This window comes from Anopheles nili, chromosome 3 (assembly GCF_943737925.1).
Source record: "Anopheles nili chromosome 3, idAnoNiliSN_F5_01, whole genome shotgun sequence".
In the NCBI taxonomy this organism is placed as follows: domain Eukaryota; kingdom Metazoa; phylum Arthropoda; class Insecta; order Diptera; family Culicidae; genus Anopheles; species Anopheles nili.
In genome coordinates, this window is record NC_071292.1 from 58,761,113 (window position 1) to 58,780,829 (window position 19,717).

General features: G+C 42.7%; 5 protein-coding genes across 5 annotated transcripts; 4 read left to right on the forward strand and 1 right to left on the reverse strand.

Moving 5' to 3' along the window:
- The first annotated feature begins 295 nt into the window (after positions 1-295).
- On the forward strand, positions 296-3,766 carry LOC128724705 (uncharacterized). The gene is made up of 3 exons (XM_053818427.1): positions 296-431; positions 2,754-3,395; positions 3,756-3,766. Exons 1-3 carry the CDS (start codon positions 296-298, stop codon positions 3,764-3,766), a joined length of 789 nt encoding a protein of 262 aa, XP_053674402.1.
- A 103-nt stretch (positions 3,767-3,869) lies between these two features.
- LOC128723046 (translocon-associated protein subunit beta) lies at positions 3,870-5,221 on the reverse strand. The gene is made up of 3 exons (XM_053816750.1): positions 5,083-5,221; positions 4,802-4,999; positions 3,870-4,731 (listed from the first exon to the last, which is right to left on the reverse strand). Exons 2-3 carry the CDS (start codon positions 4,992-4,994, stop codon positions 4,346-4,348), a joined length of 579 nt encoding a protein of 192 aa, XP_053672725.1. The 5' UTR covers positions 4,995-4,999; positions 5,083-5,221; the 3' UTR covers positions 3,870-4,345.
- A 430-nt stretch (positions 5,222-5,651) lies between these two features.
- On the forward strand, positions 5,652-7,731 carry LOC128727538 (phosphoglucomutase). The gene is made up of 2 exons (XM_053821459.1): positions 5,652-5,837; positions 5,929-7,731. Exons 1-2 carry the CDS (start codon positions 5,760-5,762, stop codon positions 7,534-7,536), a joined length of 1,686 nt encoding a protein of 561 aa, XP_053677434.1. The 5' UTR covers positions 5,652-5,759; the 3' UTR covers positions 7,537-7,731.
- Positions 7,732-17,349: 9,618 nt separating this feature from the next.
- LOC128726899 (optineurin-like) lies at positions 17,350-18,123 on the forward strand. The gene is made up of 3 exons (XM_053820740.1): positions 17,350-17,454; positions 17,533-17,867; positions 17,943-18,123. Exons 1-3 carry the CDS (start codon positions 17,350-17,352, stop codon positions 18,121-18,123), a joined length of 621 nt encoding a protein of 206 aa, XP_053676715.1.
- Positions 18,124-18,676: 553 nt separating this feature from the next.
- On the forward strand, positions 18,677-19,714 carry LOC128726994 (protein lin-7 homolog C). The gene is made up of 2 exons (XM_053820851.1): positions 18,677-18,859; positions 18,931-19,714. The coding sequence occupies exons 1-2, from the start codon at positions 18,823-18,825 to the stop codon at positions 19,485-19,487; spliced, it is 594 nt and encodes a 197-aa protein (XP_053676826.1). The 5' UTR covers positions 18,677-18,822; the 3' UTR covers positions 19,488-19,714.
- Positions 19,715-19,717: the final 3 nt, after the last annotated feature.

Genomic DNA, 19,717 nt, shown 5'->3' on the forward strand with positions numbered 1-19,717 from the left:
ATGTTGCTCATTATGGTCGTCGTCGTCGTCGCCGGTGTTTTCAGCCCCGGAACCGTGATGTGGTTCCACATGGCATCGGTCGGGAAACCTTAGGCGGGATATTGCTTTCCCGAACACGGCCACCTGACTACAAATCGAGAGGTAAACTCCGAGACCCGCACCTTAGATGCAGCGGTGGTTTGTTTGTACTCGTTTATTCATTCAATTCTTCCGCCCGCACCGGCACCGTGGTGCCATTTTTGTTTAGAGCATTGAATCGGCAACAATTGGTATGGCGCTAGGATAATAGGGCGAAATGCCCTCGTACTCCGTGAATGTGCTGATGCCGGGTGATTGCGGCATAACTGCAATGGCCGATCCGATTGCTGCCGGCACGGCTACAGCCAGCTCGGAGGAAGCTAAAGTGACCCGGAATCCATACGGCACGGCGGGTATGTACACCGCACCCGGTTTACAGCTGGCCACAGTCAGCAGACATAGAAAGAGTAACTAAAATTGGTAAAGAAAAAAAACACGAATTTAGGATCCCAAACGACACAGTGATGGGCTTTCCCCGGTTGCTCGTCTACTCACACTCCTCATCTCGATCGAGGGAAACGCCGGTATGTTTGATTAGCAAACACCTAAACTCCTTGACGAGTGCTTCGTTCCACGACCCGCGGTACGGATCAGCGCTGCAATGGCAATGTCGAGGGCACACGCAAAGGATTGTACTTTTTATAGCTGACCGGTTCGTGCGTCCGCAAACATCGTCCGGATCCGGATCCAGTTCATCGCAGGGCTGGTGTACCGGTTGTGATAAATCGTTGAACCAGATTTTATCGCGTACGCCGGGATTCTGCCCTCTAGTCAGGGGACAATGGCGGTGCCTTTCGTTGAACTCATCCGTCATTGCTTGGTGCCGCCTTATGGACCATTCCGTTGTTCCTTGTTGCGTTGATTCGAGCGCAGACACCCACCACCGGCTGGTGTCAGGTAATTGCCGATTATCATACCCCCGCTGGTACGAGAGAACCGTTGTTTACGCAACAATAATCACAACCTGTTGTGGTTGCGCAGAGAGCTCGAAGGACACACACCGCCCGGGTGACATTGAACGTATTCCCATCCGAAGGGATGGGAAGAGGGATGATACCGCGGCCAATCAGATGAAAGCGCGTTAATTATGCAGCGGCACCGTGCAATGCTCGAACACTGGGCGCCTGGAATCACTGGCTCCGGAAGATGAAGAATCGAACAATGTTGACGTAATACCGGTGTCGCTCCGTTTCGCGCGCAACTGGAACTACCCGGACCGCTGCTGTACATTGACCCACGACCGGTGGACCTTCACCTAACGCGTTAACGGCCACGCCAAGCGTGCCAAAGAGTACGCTGGGATGCAAAATGCCGTCGAACGGTCTGTTGCACGTATTTTCACAATCAAGGAACGGGATGATGAGAATGCTTTGGGTTGCTCACATTGTCGAGGGATGTGTTTTTTTTTGTTCCTTACATCATTTCGTTTTATAGTTATAAATGGTGCCTGGGGCCAGCTAAGAAATATATGTAAAGAATCATAGATTGTTTCTCTTAGTAACTATAACGCAAGCCGAAGTTGGTTCCAGTTTCTTGAGGAACTCAGTTTCAAGATGCATATTTATGCAGATACGTTCTTAATTTAGAATAAAGTGGGAGAATGTAGTTGCCAGTAATAAATTTAAACTTAACTGACTAACAGTTTAAGAGTGCGAGGTAGATATTGGAATTGGCAGCAGCACGAGGCGGTGTGATCTGTATCCTGCATTTATTCAAGATGGATAATAATTGATCCTGATAAGATAGAATGTAATAGATATGTAGATAGATAGATAACAGCACTGAGCATTTCACTCACCATGATCTTCCAGAAATGGCACAGTTACGGAGATTGAAGATTTCGAAATTTGGAGAAAAAAATTTAAGACCACGGATCTTCTGTACACAACGCAGATCTACGATCGTGTTCGTATCTATTGCTCAAAGTGATTCGTGGTATCGCAACCTGGGTAAATCGCCAATGGACACGTGAAATTTTAAGTGAAAATCCAGCCCAATTACATTCTCACATAATCTGGAGCAAACCGGGCACGTTAGGCTTTCGTAGCAGTGGCATATTCTCAAATGTGAATACAATGATTGACGGTGGCAATAAGAGCTTATGCAGAATGCGCATTTAAACCGTTTGGACGTATGCGCTAGAAGCTTATGTCTGGTCAATGATTTCACACTGGTGTACATTTTGGCGCACATCTCGCACATAACCGAAGAAGGGCTATCGACGGAAGGATTAGCGATAGTTTCCGGCCCGGAAGGCTGCTGCTGCTGCTGAGCGGACATCTTTGCTTGGTTGGTTAAGTAATCGTAGAAGCACAAATAGTATCAAGTTGTATTTGGTCTGGAAACACAGGCAAATTTGTAAACGTGCGAACATTTCGATGACGCTTCTGACGTTTCTTCTCAGAATTTGCAAGCTATTATAGCTTACCAAAGCTAGCTGGAAACAAATTGTAGTAGTCGCTTCCGGAGTAATACAGCTGTCAAAAAAGGGTAGAAAAGGAAAGCCGCGTGCCAATAGAAACAAACAAACGCTATTGTTTGATTTTAATTTGAAGAATCATCGCAACACATGGAAGAACAGGAAATTACATCCAATGAAGGTTTGGTAGCGCTAGTGCTCGTACGATCATGTGCAACGTTTTTACTTGTTTACCATCCTTTCCCATCTGCTACAGAGATGGCTTCTACGCCGGCAACTTTGGCCCACAAAATGGTCTATTTCATCTACGATCGACAAGCGTGCGAAAAGGAAACTTGGGAGATTTCTTTCTGGAACGAGTTCCGCCGTACCAACGCGGACGTCACGATGGACGCGAAAAGCTTGCGTACTTTCTTCTTCCACGGCATCATGCAGAACTCCGACTATCTGGAGGATCTACGGCGGGAGGTTTTAAAATACATCAATCCGCTGTTTAACCGGCTCCGCCAGGAAGTGTTGGAATTTAGAGACCTTGTAGAGGGTATCGATTACGTGCACGATCAGCCGCATACTGTGACCTTAGAGGAAAACCGTTTGCCTCCTCTACAGCTGCAGTCTTGCCATCAGGCACGAACTACCCCAACGTCCGTGTCTTCGAAGCGATTTGTAACGCCGTCCCCCGCACAAATCCAAAGCTTCGTGGCGGATGAGATGAGTGAGCTCGTTTGGATCGAAGAAGAACGATCGTCAAACCAAACGCTAAGCATAAACGAGTGTTTGCAGCGGATGGCCATGCTCACGCACCAAGGCATCCCGTTGAAGGATTGCATCGAGCCCGGAATGAAATGTTTTGAGCGCTTCAGTACCCATAACGAGTCGACCCGTATGTTGAGACAAGGTGAGGCACACATCGAATCTGATATCGATGATTCGGCCTCCATGCGGCTGCCACATCCCATTGTTTCTTCCACACCGATAATAGCAATGCAAACGAACGCACGTGCCGCATCGCCGTTGCAGTCAGAGAGCTCGAGAGCTGAATCGAGCGGGTCTGAGCCTAGTACAAGCTATCGATCGCGAGATTACACGTCCGTTTTGAGACACGTTCGAAGCAAACCAAGGAAAGTTCTTTATAAAATATAATTATATTACGGAATCGCTTATGAACTGTTGATGAATTATGCACGAATTTTTGCATTCGTAGCTCAATTGTAGATACGCTATTTGTGAAACTAACATTTAATTTATGTTTTTTTAGAATTACCATAGATACAATCCGCTTTCAATTTACCACGGAATTTAAAATGAAATTATATGCTATATTGTAACACGCTAAATATCGAATAATAAAGCTTGCATTCAGTTCGACGAATAAGTTTCGCGTATGTTTATTAACAAAACAAATGAAAAGGTAAAGTTCTTACACTTCACAATCTCTTTTTCACGCAGATTATGTCTTTCGCTCTGGGCGCTCCATTGAGCTGCACTTTCTGGGAGGATACGATGCGGGGGTGTTCTACGAGAATGAATGCTATTTCAATTGGGACATCGCAGCGAATGATGTTCTCCCGACGAAAACTCGAAGGATCAACGAATGCGATGCTCTAGGTACGATGGGAATTTGCAGTGGATTCCTTACAAATTAAATTAGTCTTCAAGATGGATGATCGATCGGCGATGGTGTGCCGATGGCGATGTGCATAGCAACAGTAGAATCGGTTGCTGAGCCATACCCGGGCTTATTATTGCTGCCTGCTGCTGCTTCGGCCGCTTTGTGCGGTATAACGAAGGACGATGGTCAATCGACACCAAGCATTTTGGTATCGCCTGAGATGGCCTCGTACACGTTTAATTCGCCTTCTTTGACGATTTGCCTAAGTTCTCGTACTTTGATTTCGAGGCGTACCACATGGCGTACGGGATAGCAAGCGACGGTAGCGTTAGGAAAGCGAATGCCAACCAGTCGAGGTAGTGCGAGCTGAACTGCTTGTTGAACTGAGCCTCGGCTACAATCGCACCCTCACCCGGTTCCGAGCTGAACGTGAACTGTGGTTCGCTAGCATCTTCTGCCGCCTGGTAGTTGACCTCGGCAGCGGTGAAGTTGAGGTATCCGAAGCTCTTTGGCCGCACCACAACGATATGCGTGACGTTCGTTTGTGGGGCGATGCGATCGATCGAGGCCGACAACTGTCCACCGACCACTTCGAACACTTCAGGGTGGAATCCATTATCAACTGTAGAAGGAACGGAATCGGAATCATTAAGTGTGACGGCACTGAAACGTTGATATAACCCGTTACTTACCTAGGCGCACATTGACGGCGGGACCGGAGCCAACATTATACAGCGTGTACTTCACAACGATGTCGCGAGCTTCGACGAGGTATTTGTTCAGGATGTGCTTCGATACCAAGAGGCGAGCCGTGTTTTCTTCGTTGGCCAAGCCAAGTTGGCTAACGGCTAGCACTGCCAACAGTGCGTACAGGGGGCTTTTCATCGTAGCTACACCGAAAACGGGATTAAAGCAACAAATACCACTTCGTTGTACTGCTGTACATCACAATATGATCGAGTAAAACACTTACCGATTAGTCGTATCGATTACGCCTAACAAGAGATCGTAAATATTTTCCTTTCCGGCGAATTGTACACGTTGCTTGAACGAAAGTGGTTGCGAACGAATGCGGTTCTTTCAGTCGTTGCAAGTTGGACAAGTCGTTTCATCTAGCGTTCCAACAACGATGAACGAGTCAAAATACGTGTACTGTAGCTGTCAAAAATGGTGCGGTTGTTATAAACAAGTTTCACCACATTTGAAAACAAACTTTTGTACCTTTACTGTCATTTTGCAATACGTTTTCGACCCTTGTGCGATGCATTTCTTTTCGATTATAAATATGTAAGATATAACATTTCATTGCCGATTATTTAAACTTTAATTTATAAAGCAACATTTAGAGGGATCTGTTGCATATGAACTCATTTGATCATCCTTAGCTCTTCTGTACGTACCTTGACCATTCGACCGGCATTTGTTATCATTTTGTTCATTGTTGACTTTTTCATTGTTGACCTTGACTCAAGGTGATTTCAAATAGAAAGGAGATTTTCCTCAGCAGTTGGAAGATTGCAGCTTATCTTCTAGGATTCGGATTGTCTTGCAATAGTTTTACTCCTACGGCGCTACTCCAGCAAGTCGGTTATCGGCGTGCAGTTCAGACATTTGGGAATCATCCAACAGATAACATCTAGCGCCATCACCATGCCTATTAGTATCGAAACGGTTGCGACGACCCCATTCGAGGGACAGAAACCCGGAACCAGCGGGCTTCGTAAAAAGGTAATACACTTGTGCTGCTAACCGTTGGACCAGCCTGGATGAAGACCGAAGGCTTAACTAATAATTTCATATTTTCTTTCTCCACGTGTAGGTAAAAGTATTTACCCAGAAGAACTACACCGAAAATTTCGTCCAATGTATCTTGGATGCTAACGGTGCTGCCCTTGCTGGTTCGACACTCGTCGTCGGAGGCGATGGACGTTACTACTGCAAGGAAGCATGCGAGCTAATTGTTCGGCTCTGCGCCGCCAACGGTGTGCGTAAGATTCTGCTCGGCCAAAACGGTATCCTATCTACGCCAGCTGTTTCGGGTTTGATTCGGGGCAATAAGGCACTTGGAGGAATCGTGTTGACCGCGTCACACAACCCTGGTGGCCCGGAGAACGATTTCGGTATCAAGTTCAACTGTGAAAATGGTGGACCCGCACCGGACGCATTTACAAACAAAATCTTCGCTTTGTCCGGAGAAATTAAGCAGTACAAAACCGCCGCGGTGACGGTGGACATCGGCAAGATCGGTGAAACCTCCGTCGAGGTGAACGGCAACCCGTTCACGGTGCAGGTGATCGACTCCGTGTCGGATTACGTGCTGATGATGAAGGACATATTCGATTTCGAGCGATTGCGTGACTTCGTAAGCGGCAAGTCGCGCCCCGGTGGCCAACCGCTGAAGATGCGGATCGATTCTATGAACGGTGTCACCGGCAGCTACGTGAACGAGATCTTTGTCAATTGTTTGGGTGCAGCGAAAGATGGCGTAGTCCATACGACACCGTTGCCCGATTTCGGTGGACTTCATCCAGATCCGAACCTAACGTACGCGAAGGATCTGGTCGATACGGTGCGCGCCGGCGACTACGACATTGGGGCTGCATTTGATGGCGACGGTGATCGTAACATGATCATCGGTCGTAAGGCATTCTTTGTTACGCCGAGCGATTCGTTGGCGGCAATTGCCCATTACATAGAGTGCATTCCGTACTTCAAGCGTTGCGGCGTTCAAGGATTCGCTCGCAGCATGCCAACCGCTTCTGCAGTCGATCGAGTCGCCAAAGCGCTCGGTAAGGAGCTGTTCGAGGTACCGACCGGTTGGAAGTACTTCGGCAACCTCATGGACGTCAATCGACTGTGTTTGTGCGGTGAGGAAAGCTTCGGAACCGGATCGAACCACATCCGCGAAAAGGACGGAATTTGGGCGGTGCTTGCCTGGCTCTCGATCATGTCTCACACGGGCAAGAGCATCGAGGATATCTGCGTCGAACATTGGCGGCGGTATGGTCGCAACTATTTCACCCGTTACGACTACGAAGAGTGCGATTTGGCTCCGTGCAACGAGATGATGGATACGTTGGAGAAAACCATCACCGATCCAGCGTTTGTCGGTAAAGAGCTGAGTGCGGGCGGAAAGACGTACAAGGTGAAGTTGGGCGACAACTTCAGCTACAACGACCCGATCGACAAGTCCGTTTCGACGAAGCAAGGCTTGCGGATCGTTTTCACCGATGGCAGCCGCATCGTCATGCGCCTTAGTGGCACGGGCAGCTCGGGCGCTACAGTTCGTTTGTACATTGATTCCTACGAGAAGGATAACGTGCTGGGTAGCGCATCGGACATGCTTAAACCACTGATCGATATCGCATTGCAGGTTTCCAAACTGCCTGCCTTCACTGGCCGCAACGCACCGACCGTAATAACGTAAATGTACAACACCTTTTTGAGTAAAAACTCAATATATACCCCTCCCATGTTTTTGGCAGGACCCTAAAAATTCGACGCATGGATTGATGACATGTACAAACAAATTGGTTAGCTCAAAGGTGTCTTGTTTACTAGTAAATAAAATCATCTTAAATAAATCATAAATCAATAGTTAAATTGATTAGAGTAATAAAGTTTCTACGTTTTTATTTTAACCAGACGTAATTTCGAGGATGCCTATTAGTATTCAAACGTGTTTAGAATGGATAAATCTCGACATTTCAAGATTACCGGAACCCACGATGGTCTCTGAAATAATGTAAAAAAATCCGTTGGCTTATGTAATGAGGTGTGGTGGCTTGTATAGCAAATACTATTTCCGTTTCGGATGGAAATGAGTGCGTTGCTGCTGGAGAAGCTATACGTTATGGGCGTAATTCCGACAAGCCCACACGCTGGAGGATTTCGTAACCTGGGTCGACAGTTCGGCAATCCGTAAGCACCTGCAGGAGTATGATGATATGCAAGACGATTTTGAAGATGGTCGAATGTGAATAAATTGAGCATAGTATATGCGAGTTGTTTTTAACTAATCAAGTGCTGTCCTCTGGAGAAAAAGCTGAAGCCTTCCCTGTTTTGAAAATATCCATTATATATGTCCATTTCTAGTCAGCCTTCGGAATCAATATCTAAAACAATCTTTCTATAAAAAAATAACTGTAAATTTTTTTATATTTTTCAGTATATTTGAGTCAGTTAATATGATGTAGTTCTTCTTCAAACCACTGCAAGTAATATTTCTTCGACAATTCCATAAAATAAACGACGTGTAGTTGTTGGTAATCATATTCAATAAAAATGAATAATTTCCCTTTCAATACCTTTTGCATTGCCATCTACATCTTTTCGCGGTCCGTACCCTACTAGTTATGGTGTTAGATTCTCGTTGATCCTTTCTGAACATTAATTTGTTTGTTGTTGTTGTAATTTGTCATTAATAGCTGTTGTCTCTCTTCAATTATATTTGATTTTTAAAATTGATCAAATGCACTCTGCCTCTCTTTGTCTCTCTCTGTCACAGTCTGTCTCTCTATGTCTCTCTCTGTCTCTCATTGTCTCTCTATGTCTCTCTCTGTATGTGTGTGCGTACGCCGGCCATCGCCACCGTCAGGATATCTGGCCTACCATGCAGCTCAGCTAGCTCGTCGTCGGTGGAACAACGCATCCTAGCTGTTTTACGTCTCGTAGGATGCCAAGACAAAGTGTACAGCCGCCCCTGACATGGGTAACCGACGCTGGTTCGCGCCGCTCGTAACCTGGAGAATAGATGCTCAGGGATGAACTACTTGCTAGTACCAGTCTAATCCCCCTCTCAATTCAGCCTTATCGTCCATCCGCCCAAGGGGGTGGGTTTCCCCGTATACCCAAGCTTGGATATTTAGACGACAAGTTACCGTTCTGTACGTCGCGGACGTATTGAGTAGGAGTTGGGGAGGAGAGCCTATAGTAGCCTTCAGGAGGCGTCGGATCCAACCCTTTAAAGAACAAAAAATTATTATGCCTGCGTGCGTGTATGCGTCTGTGTCTGTGTCTCTCTATCTGTATCTCGCTTTGTCCTTCTGTTTGTATGTGTGTGCGTGCGTGCGTCTATCCCTCTGTGCCTCTGTGTATCTGTGCCTCAGTGCATCGGTGGCTCGGCATCCGTGCATCAGTCGATCAGTGCCTCTCTGCTATCTGTGGACATCAGACGATCAGTGCCGCTGTACATCTATACATCAGTTTTACTATACCAGTGTACAATCCAGTGCACCCGATACCTCTGTGAAACTGTGCCTCTATGCATCGGTGCTCCTGTTCTCTGTGCCTCTATGCAACTGTGCTCCTGTATCTCTGTGCCTCTCGTGCGTCTACGCTACTGTGCCTCTGTGCATGTGTGTATCTGTGCCTCAGTGCATCGGTGGCTCGGCATCCGTGCATCAGTCGATCAGTGCCTCTCTGCTATCTGTGGACATCAGACGATCAGTGCCGCTGTACATCTATGCATCAGTTTTACTATACCAGTGTACAATCCAGTGCACCCGATACCTCTGTGAAACTGTGCCTCCATGCATCGGTGCTCCTGTTCTCTGTGCCTCTATGCAACTGTGCTCCTGTATCTCTGTGCCTCTCGTGCGTCTACGCTACTGTGCCTCTGTGCATGTGTGTATCTGTGCCTCAGTGCATCGGTGGCTCGGCATCCGTGCATCAGTCGATCAGTGCCTCTCTGCTATCTGTGGACATCAGACGATCAGTGCCGCTGTACATCTATACATCAGTTTTACTATACCAGTGTACAATCCAGTGCACCCGATACCTCTGTGAAACTGTGCCTCTATGCATCGGTGCTCCTGTTCTCTGTGCCTCTATGCAACTGTGCTCCTGTATCTCTGTGCCTCTCGTGCGTCTACGCTACTGTGCCTCTGTGCATGTGTGTATCTGTGCCTCAGTGCATCGGTGGCTCGGCATCCGTGCATCAGTCGATCAGTGCCTCTCTGCTATCTGTGGACATCAGACGATCAGTGCCGCTGTACATCTATGCATCAGTTTTACTATACCAGTGTACAATCCAGTGCACCCGATACCTCTGTGAAACTGTGCCTCTATGCATCGGTGCTCCTGTTCTCTGTGCCTCTATGCAACTGTGCTCCTGTATCTCTGTGCCTCTCGTGCGTCTACGCTACTGTGCCTCTGTGCATGTGTGTATCTGTGCCTCAGTGCATCGGTGGCTCGGCATCCGTGCATCAGTCGATCAGTGCCTCTCTGCTATCTGTGGACATCAGACGATCAGTGCCGCTGTACATCTATGCATCAGTTTTACTATACCAGTGTACAATCCAGTGCACCCGATACCTCTGTGAAACTGTGCCTCTATGCATCGGTGCTCCTGTTCTCTGTGCCTCTATGCAACTGTGCTCCTGTATCTCTGTGCCTCTCGTGCGTCTACGCTACTGTGCCTCTGTGCTTTAGTGCTCCTGTGCCTCTGTGCTTTAGTGCTCCTGTGCCTCTGTCTCTCTCTGTATGTGTGTGCGTACGTGCGTCTGTGCATCTAGGCATCTGTGGAAGCGCAAGCATCCATGAGCAAAAGCGCTCGTGAAAAAAAAAACAAACTATGGAACGCTATTCGCCCTTTTACTCATTCAAACCCTCATGCGATGTAACGCCTGGAAGCGCAAGCATCAATGAGCAAAAGCGCTCGTGAAAAAAAACAAACTAAGTAACGCTATTGTTCGCCCTTTTGCTCCTTCAAACCCTCATGCGATGTAACGCCTGGAAGCGCAAGCATCAATGAGCAACAGCGCTCGTGAAAAAAACAAACTAAGTAACGCTATTGTTCGCCCTATTACTCCTTCAAACCCTCATGCGATGTAACGCCTGGAAGCGCAAGCATCAATGAGCAAAAGCGCTCGTGAAAAAAACAAACTAAGTAACGCTATTGTTCGCCCTTTTGCTCCTTCAAACCCTCATGCGATGTAACGCCTGGAAGCGCAAGCATCAATGAGCAAAAGCGCTCGCGAAAAAAAACAAACTATGGAACGCTATTGTTCCCTATTTTACTCATTCAAACCCTCATGCAATGTAACGCCTGGAAGCGCAAGCATCAATGAGCAAAAGCGCTCGCGAATAAACAAACTGTGGAACGCTATTGTTCCCTATTTTACTCATTCAAACCCTCATGCGATGTAACGCCTGGAAGCGCAAGCATCAATGAGCAAAAGCGCTCGTGAAAAAAAAAATGTAACGCTATTGTTCGCTCTTTCTCTCCTTCAAACCCTTATGCGATGTTGTGGTAAAGATATTTGTAAGGTATATATATATGATATTAGTTTAAATTAGTTATGAATATATTAATATATATATATATATATATATATATATATATATATATATATATATATATATATATATATATATATATATATATATATATATATATATATATATATATATATATATATATATATATATATATATATATATATATAAATTTGTAAGGTAAATATATGATATTAGTTTAAATTAGGTTAGTTATGAATAATAATGAATCATAATGATATATATAATGAATGATATATAATATAATGATATATAATATAATGATATATAAATTATGATCTTTTAAAAAAGGGATACTCCGAACATCGGTTTTACAAATCCACAACTTCATCAATAAATGAGATGCTAATTCAACTGCATATGTTCCCGCTCACGCCTAAATTGTTGAAGTATTAATCGAGGATCAACATAAAACTGTATACTATGAAGTAAAATAGTACAAGTGAACTTTATGTCCTCACATGTGAATTAGTTATGAATATATTAATATACATAATATAATATATATAAATTTGTAAGGTATATATATGATATTAGTTTAAATTAGATTAGTTATGAATAATAATGAATCATAATGATATATAATGAATGATATATAATATAATGATATATAAATTATGATCATTTAAAAAGGGATACTCCGAACATCGGTTTTACAAATCCACAACTTCATCAATAAATGAGATGCTAATTTAACTGCATATGTTGCCGCTCACGCCTAAATTGTTGAAGTATTAATCGAGGATCAACATAAAACTGTATACTATGAAGTAAAATAGTACAAGTGAACTTTATGTCCTCACATGTGAATTAGTTATGAATATATTAATATATATATAATATAATATATATAAATTTGTAAGGTATATATATATGATATTAGTTTAAATTAGATTAGTTATGAATAATAATGAATCATAATGATATATATAATGAATGATATATAATATAATGATATATAAATTATGATCTTTTAAAAAAGGGATACTCCGAACATCGGTTTTACAAATCCACAACTTCATCAATAAATGAGATGCTAATTTAACTGCATATGTTCCCGCTCACGCCTAAATTGTTGAAGTATTAATCGAGGATCAACATAAAACTGTATACTATGAAGTAAAATAGTACAAGTGAACTTTATGTCCTCACATGTGAATTAGTTATGAATATATTAATATATATATAATATAATATATATAAATTTGTAAGGTAAATATATGATATTAGTTTAAATTAGGTTAGTTATGAATAATAATGAATCATAATGATATATATAATGAATGATATATAATATAATGATATATAAATTATGATCATTTAAAAAGGGATACTCCGAACATCGGTTTTACAAATCCACAACTTCATCAATAAATGAGATGCTAATTTAACTGCATATGTTGCCGCTCACGCCTAAATTGTTGAAGTATTAATCGAAGATCAACATAAAACTGTATACTATGAAGTAAAATAGTACAAGTGAACTTTATGTCCTCACATGTGAATTAGTTATGAATATAATAATATATATAATATAATATATATAAATTTGTAAGGTATATATATGATATTAGTTTAAATTAGATTAGTTATGAATAATAATGAATCATAATGATATATATAATGAATGATATATAATATAATGATATATAAATTATGATCATTTAAAAAAGGGATACTCCGAACATCGGTTTTACAAATCCACAACTTCATCAATAAATGAGATGCTAATTTAACTGCATATGTTGCCGCTCAGGCCTAAATTGTTGAAGTATGAATCGAGGATCAACATAAAACTATATACTATGAAGTAAAATAGTACAAGTGAACTTTATGTCATCACATGTCACTTATGTTCCATTTGCCTTCTCTCAAAAAGTCTAATTTTAGATATTTATATATTTGAATTCTTGTGTGTGTGTGTGTGTGTGTGTGTGTGTGTGAAACTAGTGTTAAACAAATAACGTATATCGTTAGCAGTAAAAACAAATCGTCATTTTTGTCAAATCAACAAATTGTCAATTGTCAACATTTCAATCAAATTTTGTGGTAAATAATGGCGCTAGACTTTAATCCCGGTGCTTGCATGGGAGTGGCCACTGTGCTTTGGTGTTAAGCAGCCGTACATTTCCATTGCATTTTGTTCAATAGAATCCACATTGCGGTAAGTGCATTAAGGTAGGGCATTTTGGAATCCAAGCGTGGAGATGCTCCTTATTTTCCTCTTTCATCAATAGTATTTCTATGGCTGCAAGGAAAACGGAAAATGATTATGAGTGTTATAACAGGTTCATGCATGATTCTTGAAATTACGATGAGCGCAGCACGACGGAATGACAATTGGCGGTTTTGTAAAAAAACATCAACCAGTGATTGTTTCTTATTAAAATTATACAATGTATAAAATAATTATGAAAAAAGTTGAAGAGAAATTTAAGAATATAAAGTAAATGCATTGGAAAATATACAAAACAAATTTCATTATAGTTGTCGAACAATCTAATCTAGTAATCTTGGGCATTTTGAAATCAAAGCGGGGAGATGCTACTAATTTTCCACTTCCACCAATGGTATTTGCTAGCTTAGGTACTTGCCGCGAATTGTTCGTGGATTCGTATGCTTCCTGTCGTTGAGGTAAGCGACGATTGGTTCAGCACCACTCAATTTCGAAACACTGTAAGCCATCCATTGCTCTACGAATTCAACCGGGTCATCCGCGTCGTTGTTGATGCATATTTCTATGCCTGCAAAGAAAACGGAATATGATTAGAATTTATGAGTGTTGTAACAGATTCATGCATGATTCTTGAAATTACGATGAGCGCTTACATTTGTAAACCACTTCATCGGATGGTTCGATAACCAGCTCATCGAACTGCACGCGAATAGTTTCAATGTACACTATTTTCACACTGTTCTAGACTGCTTTTCACAACTTTTCTATGGAAAACACTCAATAACATACAACATCTCTTGCCACAACTTACTTACCGCGATTTGTTCGTGAATGCGTATGCTTCCATGTCGTTGAGGTAAGCGACGGTTGGTTCAGCACCACTCGATTTCGAAACACTGTAAGCCATCCATTGCTCTACGAATTCAACCGGGTCATCCGCGTCGTTGTTGATGCATATTTCTATGCCTGCAAAGAAAACGGAATATGATTAGAATTTATGAGTGTTGTAACAGATTCATGCATGATTCTTGAAATTACGATGAGCGCTTACATTTGTAAACCACTTCATCGGATGGTTCGATAACCAGCTCATCGAACTGCACGCGAATAGTTTCAATGTACACTATTTTCACACTGTTCTAGACTGCTTTTCACAACTTTTCTATGGAAAACACTCAATAACATACAACATCTCTTGCCACAACTTACTTACCGCGATTTGTTCGTGAATGCGTATGCTTCCATGTCGTTGAGGTAAGCGACGGTTGGTTCAGCACCACTCGATTTCGAAACACTGTAAGCCATCCATTGCTCTACGAATTCAACCGGGTCATCCGCGTCGTTGTTGATGCATATTTCTATGCCTGCAAAGAAAACGGAATATGATTAGAATTTATGAGTGTTGTAACAGATTCATACATGATTCTTGAAATTACGATGAGCGCTTACATTTGTAAACCACTTCATCGGATGGTTCGATAACCAGCTCATCGAACTGCACGCGAATAGTTTCAATGTACACTATTTTCACACTGTTCTAGACTGCTTTTCACAACTTTTCTATGGAAAACACTCAATAACATACAACATCTCTTGCCACAACTTACTTACCGCGATTTGTTCGTGAATGCGTATGCTTCCATGTCGTTGAGGTAAGCGACGGTTGGTTCAGCACCACTCGATTTCGAAACATTGTAAGCCATCCATTGCTCTACGAATTCAACCGGGTCATCCGCGTCGTTGTTGATGCATATTTCTATGCCTGCAAAGAAAACGGAATATGATTAGAATTTATGAGTGTTGTAACAGATTCATGCATGATTCTTGAAATTACGATGAGCGCTTACATTTGTAAACCACTTCATCGGATGGTTCGATAACCAGCTCATCGAACTGCACGCGAATAGTTTCAATGTACACTATTTTCACACTGTTTTCACTAGATCACACTGTTTTCCACTAGATCACACTGTTTTCACTAGATCACACTGTTTTTCACTAGATCACACTGTTTTCACTAGATCACACTGTTTTTCACTAGATCACACTGTTTTCACTAGATCACACTGTTTTCCACTAGATTGTTTCCACAACTTTTCTATGCAACAGATTTTCACAACTTTTCTATGACACTAGATTGCTGTTCACAACTTTTTTATGCAAAATACTCAATAACGCACAACATTACGCGCCACAGCGTTAATTCGACAAAACTAGGAGTAAAGCGCGCGAGCGTCTTGAGCGTAATGACAGTTACCGGCGTCTGTTACAAATGTCAATGAGGCGCTCTGTCAGCACGACGAAATGACAATTGCCAGTTTCGTAAAAAAACACCAACCGATGATGGCTTATTATTAATATTATATAATGTATTAAATAATTATGGGTAAAAACACGGTAAAACTCAGTATATTTTTTTGACAATACAATTAAATTTTTCTCTTCCCCATTTTTGACAATACAATTAAATTTTTACCCATGGATTGGTGACATGTTTAAACAAAAGGGTTAGCTCAAAGGTGTCTTGTTTACATGGTAAAGTTAGCTACTTCCGAACAAATTTCATCGTTAATATAATTTTCCGAATGCAGATGTTTTAGTAAAAATGTATTTAAGGGGGATGTGGGGGGGAGTTATTGAGTATGTGGTTTTTTTTTGTTATAGAGGGGGTTGTACGGGTGGGGGGGGAAGTTGATATTTTGCTTACCCCTTCCTCCCCTTCATCCAAACGGGTTGCGAATCGGGTTGTTTTAAGGGTAAAGGGTTATTGAGTGGGGGGAGGGGGGAGTTTTATATTTTGCATACCCCCCCAACCCCCTTCCCCAACAACCAATCGGATTGCAAACCAAACAATGCTGTGCGACGAGGGCTTAAATGAAAGCCATGGAACGTTTCACAAAAACACAAGACTAGATTTGTAAAAAAGCACCTTGCTGAACCATAAAATCTGGATACGGTTTATACTACAAAAAATTGTTCTTTTCATCATGCGCTATTCATGTCGAGATTTATTCATTCTAAACACGTTTGAATACTGATAGGCATCCTCGAAATAAGGTCTGGTTCAAATAAAACGTAGAAACTTTATTACTCTAATCAATTTAACTAATGATTTTTTCGTTTTTGCAAGTCATATGATTTTATTTAATAGTTGAATAAAAATAAAAAAGACATCTTTGAGCTAATCCATTTGTTTATACATGTCACCAATCGCCACGTGCTCTTGTTGTGCTTTCCGGAAATGCAGTTTTAGAAGGAGCGCAATGAATTAAGATTGGAATGGATGCATGATCGTCATAAAAATCTCTTTACCAACCACACCACAATTGAACTTGTCCCTGCACGCTGTTGACTGATCCAGTCGAAACGAATCAATAAGTGTGATGTTCGTTATTCGCAATCATATTGAACCGCAGCTGTTATGTATTTGTTGTAGGACACCCGTAAACGAAGCAAAACAAATCTACTTATCACGGTTTTTGTCATCAAAATAATCTTAACCGATAGGAACGGCCCTTTTGACCTTTGCGTGTAATATCGTCTTATCGAACTGACGTGCGCACATGTAAAGATAAGTTTGATTTTTTGGGAGGAAGCGCCCTTTTACGTTTGATCATGTTTCTGTCGCTTCAGAGCCTTGGATCCGTTTGGTGCCAGTAGACCCAACGGCGATAGCGACGGTTCCCACAGAGAGCCAAAATTGGCAAGTTTTGTAAAGCCTTAGAGTGATGGTTGTATGCTGATAATTCGACCAAACGTTGAATCATGGAGGAACTTAAGGACATTCTTCGCGAGTATGTGAAACGGAATCAGATGCTCGAAACATTAAATGAGAAACTACAAGAAACATTAATGGAACAGGAGAAAATGGTGAGGACTCGTGTTTAAGCTCTGATCAGGTGGTAGCGAAAAAGATTTGAATATATCATACACTTTTCTATGGTTCAGCGAAAGATTTACATCGATGACCTTAACAATATGAAAATGGCCTTAGGTAACCTGCAAGATCTATTAATGAAATGCCGTGCGAATATTCTGTGCCATGAAATTATGAACAAACCAACCATCTCCACCGATGCAGTCGACAACGAGCTCAAGGTGTGCAATGATGAAACCAGGGAATCGGTGTCTCTTCAGGCGCAGCTGGAAGTATGTAAAACCGACCTAAGCGAACAACGTGCTGCTTATCAGGAGTTGTTAGTTGAAAAAAATAGAATTACGGGTGAGCTGCAGACGTTGTTACAAAAAAACCATCAGCTTTCGATGCAACAAGTTCAAAACAGGTAAGCTTGAGGTCTGGAGTATTTTAAACACCACAATGGCCTTATATCTTGGGATCGTTTCAAATTTTGTTACAGAGGCGACCCATCCAAAGTTCAAAGCACACATGCGAAACACACGGAAGCCATCAAGCTGTTCGGAACTTCGCCAGGAGTCTTTGAGCGACAGATCGACCCTTGTCCTCACTGCAACAACGTGTTTGGAGATTTTCTTACGCTCGAAATGCACATCAAAGATTGCCCTGGGCTTGATTACTAACCGTTATCGCTGAGATAATTTGATAACGTTTTCATACCGCCGCGCACTATCAACGTAACTGTTTTTGGCTCTCTGTTTATAAAAAGGATAAAAATATATTGACGCGTATCGTAAGCCTCCTATATCTTGGTAGATTATGTGGTCTGAATCATTATTTGCTTGCAGCAGCATGCGCTGTTTGTAATTATTTTATGGGCCAGTTTTACGATCGAAAGTGCATTGTATAAACCCCTTGCGACCGTGATTTGGGAAAACCCGTGCACGACAGCAAAAAAGGGCATAATTAAAGGTAATTATGTAAAATATATGAACGTTACACAATTAAAAGGATATAATCTCGGAAACGGAGCGCTAAACGGTCGATTTAAATTCGTATAGCATTGTCTTCTGATCGAAAACATTGAGAAACGTCAAAACCACCCTGTGTGTGTTTGTTTTAATTTTTCCTCTCGACTGGGGCGGAACTGGGAAAATTTATTTCCACTGACGTATCGCGCCTCTATGCTATTCATAGAGTATTTCCCCCATTCGGGAGTGTGTAATCTGAAGAGGTGCTGAAAATAATAATAAACACAAGCGCAGAAGCTGAAACGTGTGCCTGTGAGCAAGATATTTCCACAAAAAACTCGAATCGCTGGACGCAACATTCAGCTCGCGAATAAAGTGTACCACCCGCAGGTTTAGATAAACAAATCAATAATGGCCAACGTATGTGAGCCTTTAACGCTTGCGAAAGGTATAGGAAGGACGACATGCGGTCGATTCTCACTCCTCGGGACCCATTTTCATGCTATCTCTACTTTGCAGATGTGAAACGCTCCATCGAGTTGCTGGAAAAGCTGCAAATGAGTGGCGAAGTGCCCGCCACCAAGCTGGCGGCTTTGCAGAAGGTGCTGCAGAGCGATTTCCTGAACGCCGTGCGAGAAGTGTACGAGCACGTCTACGAAACGGTGGACATCCAAGGTTCGCTCGATGTGCGTGCATCAGCAACAGCGAAGGCCACTATCGCGGCGTTTGCAGCCAGTGAAGGGCACGCCCATCCGCGTGTGGTTGAGCTGCCCAAGACGGATGAAGGGCTCGGATTCAACGTGATGGGAGGCAAGGAGCAGAACTCTCCGATCTACATATCGCGCATTATTCCCGGCGGTGTAGCCGATCGCCACGGCGGGCTCAAGCGAGGCGATCAGCTGCTATCGGTGAACGGTGTATCGGTCGAGGGAGAAAACCACGAAAAGGCCGTCGAGCTGCTGAAGCAAGCCGTCGGTTCGGTTAAGCTCGTCGTTCGCTACACCCCCAAGGTTTTGGAAGAGATGGAGCTACGCTTTGATAAGCAGCGTGCGGCTCGAAGACGCCAACAGTACTAAGTAACCGTTACCGAGATGATTGCCATTTGCTTAGATTATCGCACGGGAATGCAGCATCCCTCAAAGAGTGCCCCGGCGCACGTCTGGGATTGCGGGCATTAGTTAGTACTTGTCCCATTATGTGTGTGTGTGTTCATGTTAAATGTGTTGTTTGTGTTCGGAAACGATTCTCATATTCTCCACGTAATGTTCAATAAGAAACATCCCATCTAGCGACACGGTTATTTAAT

Bases quoted from the DNA above. Each gene is read 5' to 3' on its own strand.
- LOC128724705 (XM_053818427.1), top strand. From the start codon at position 296: ATGCCCTCGTACTCCGTGAATGTGCTGATGCCGGGTGATTGCGGCATA. The intron at 432-2,753 runs GTATGTACACCG...CATCTGCTACAG, and splicing joins GAATCCATACGGCACGGCGG to AGATGGCTTCTACGCCGGCA.
- LOC128723046 (XM_053816750.1), bottom strand. From the start codon at position 4,994: ATGAAAAGCCCCCTGTACGCACTGTTGGCAGTGCTAGCCGTTAGCCAA. The intron at 4,732-4,801 runs GTAAGTAACGGG...TTCCTTCTACAG, and splicing joins CGCCGTCAATGTGCGCCTAG to TTGATAATGGATTCCACCCT.
- LOC128727538 (XM_053821459.1), top strand. From the start codon at position 5,760: ATGCCTATTAGTATCGAAACGGTTGCGACGACCCCATTCGAGGGACAG. The intron at 5,838-5,928 runs GTAATACACTTG...CTCCACGTGTAG, and splicing joins CCAGCGGGCTTCGTAAAAAG to GTAAAAGTATTTACCCAGAA.
- LOC128726899 (XM_053820740.1), top strand. From the start codon at position 17,350: ATGGAGGAACTTAAGGACATTCTTCGCGAGTATGTGAAACGGAATCAG. The intron at 17,455-17,532 runs GTGAGGACTCGT...TCTATGGTTCAG, and splicing joins TAATGGAACAGGAGAAAATG to CGAAAGATTTACATCGATGA. The intron at 17,868-17,942 runs GTAAGCTTGAGG...ATTTTGTTACAG, and splicing joins ATGCAACAAGTTCAAAACAG to AGGCGACCCATCCAAAGTTC.
- LOC128726994 (XM_053820851.1), top strand. From the start codon at position 18,823: ATGGCCAACGTATGTGAGCCTTTAACGCTTGCGAAAG. The intron at 18,860-18,930 runs GTATAGGAAGGA...TCTACTTTGCAG, and splicing joins GCCTTTAACGCTTGCGAAAG to ATGTGAAACGCTCCATCGAG.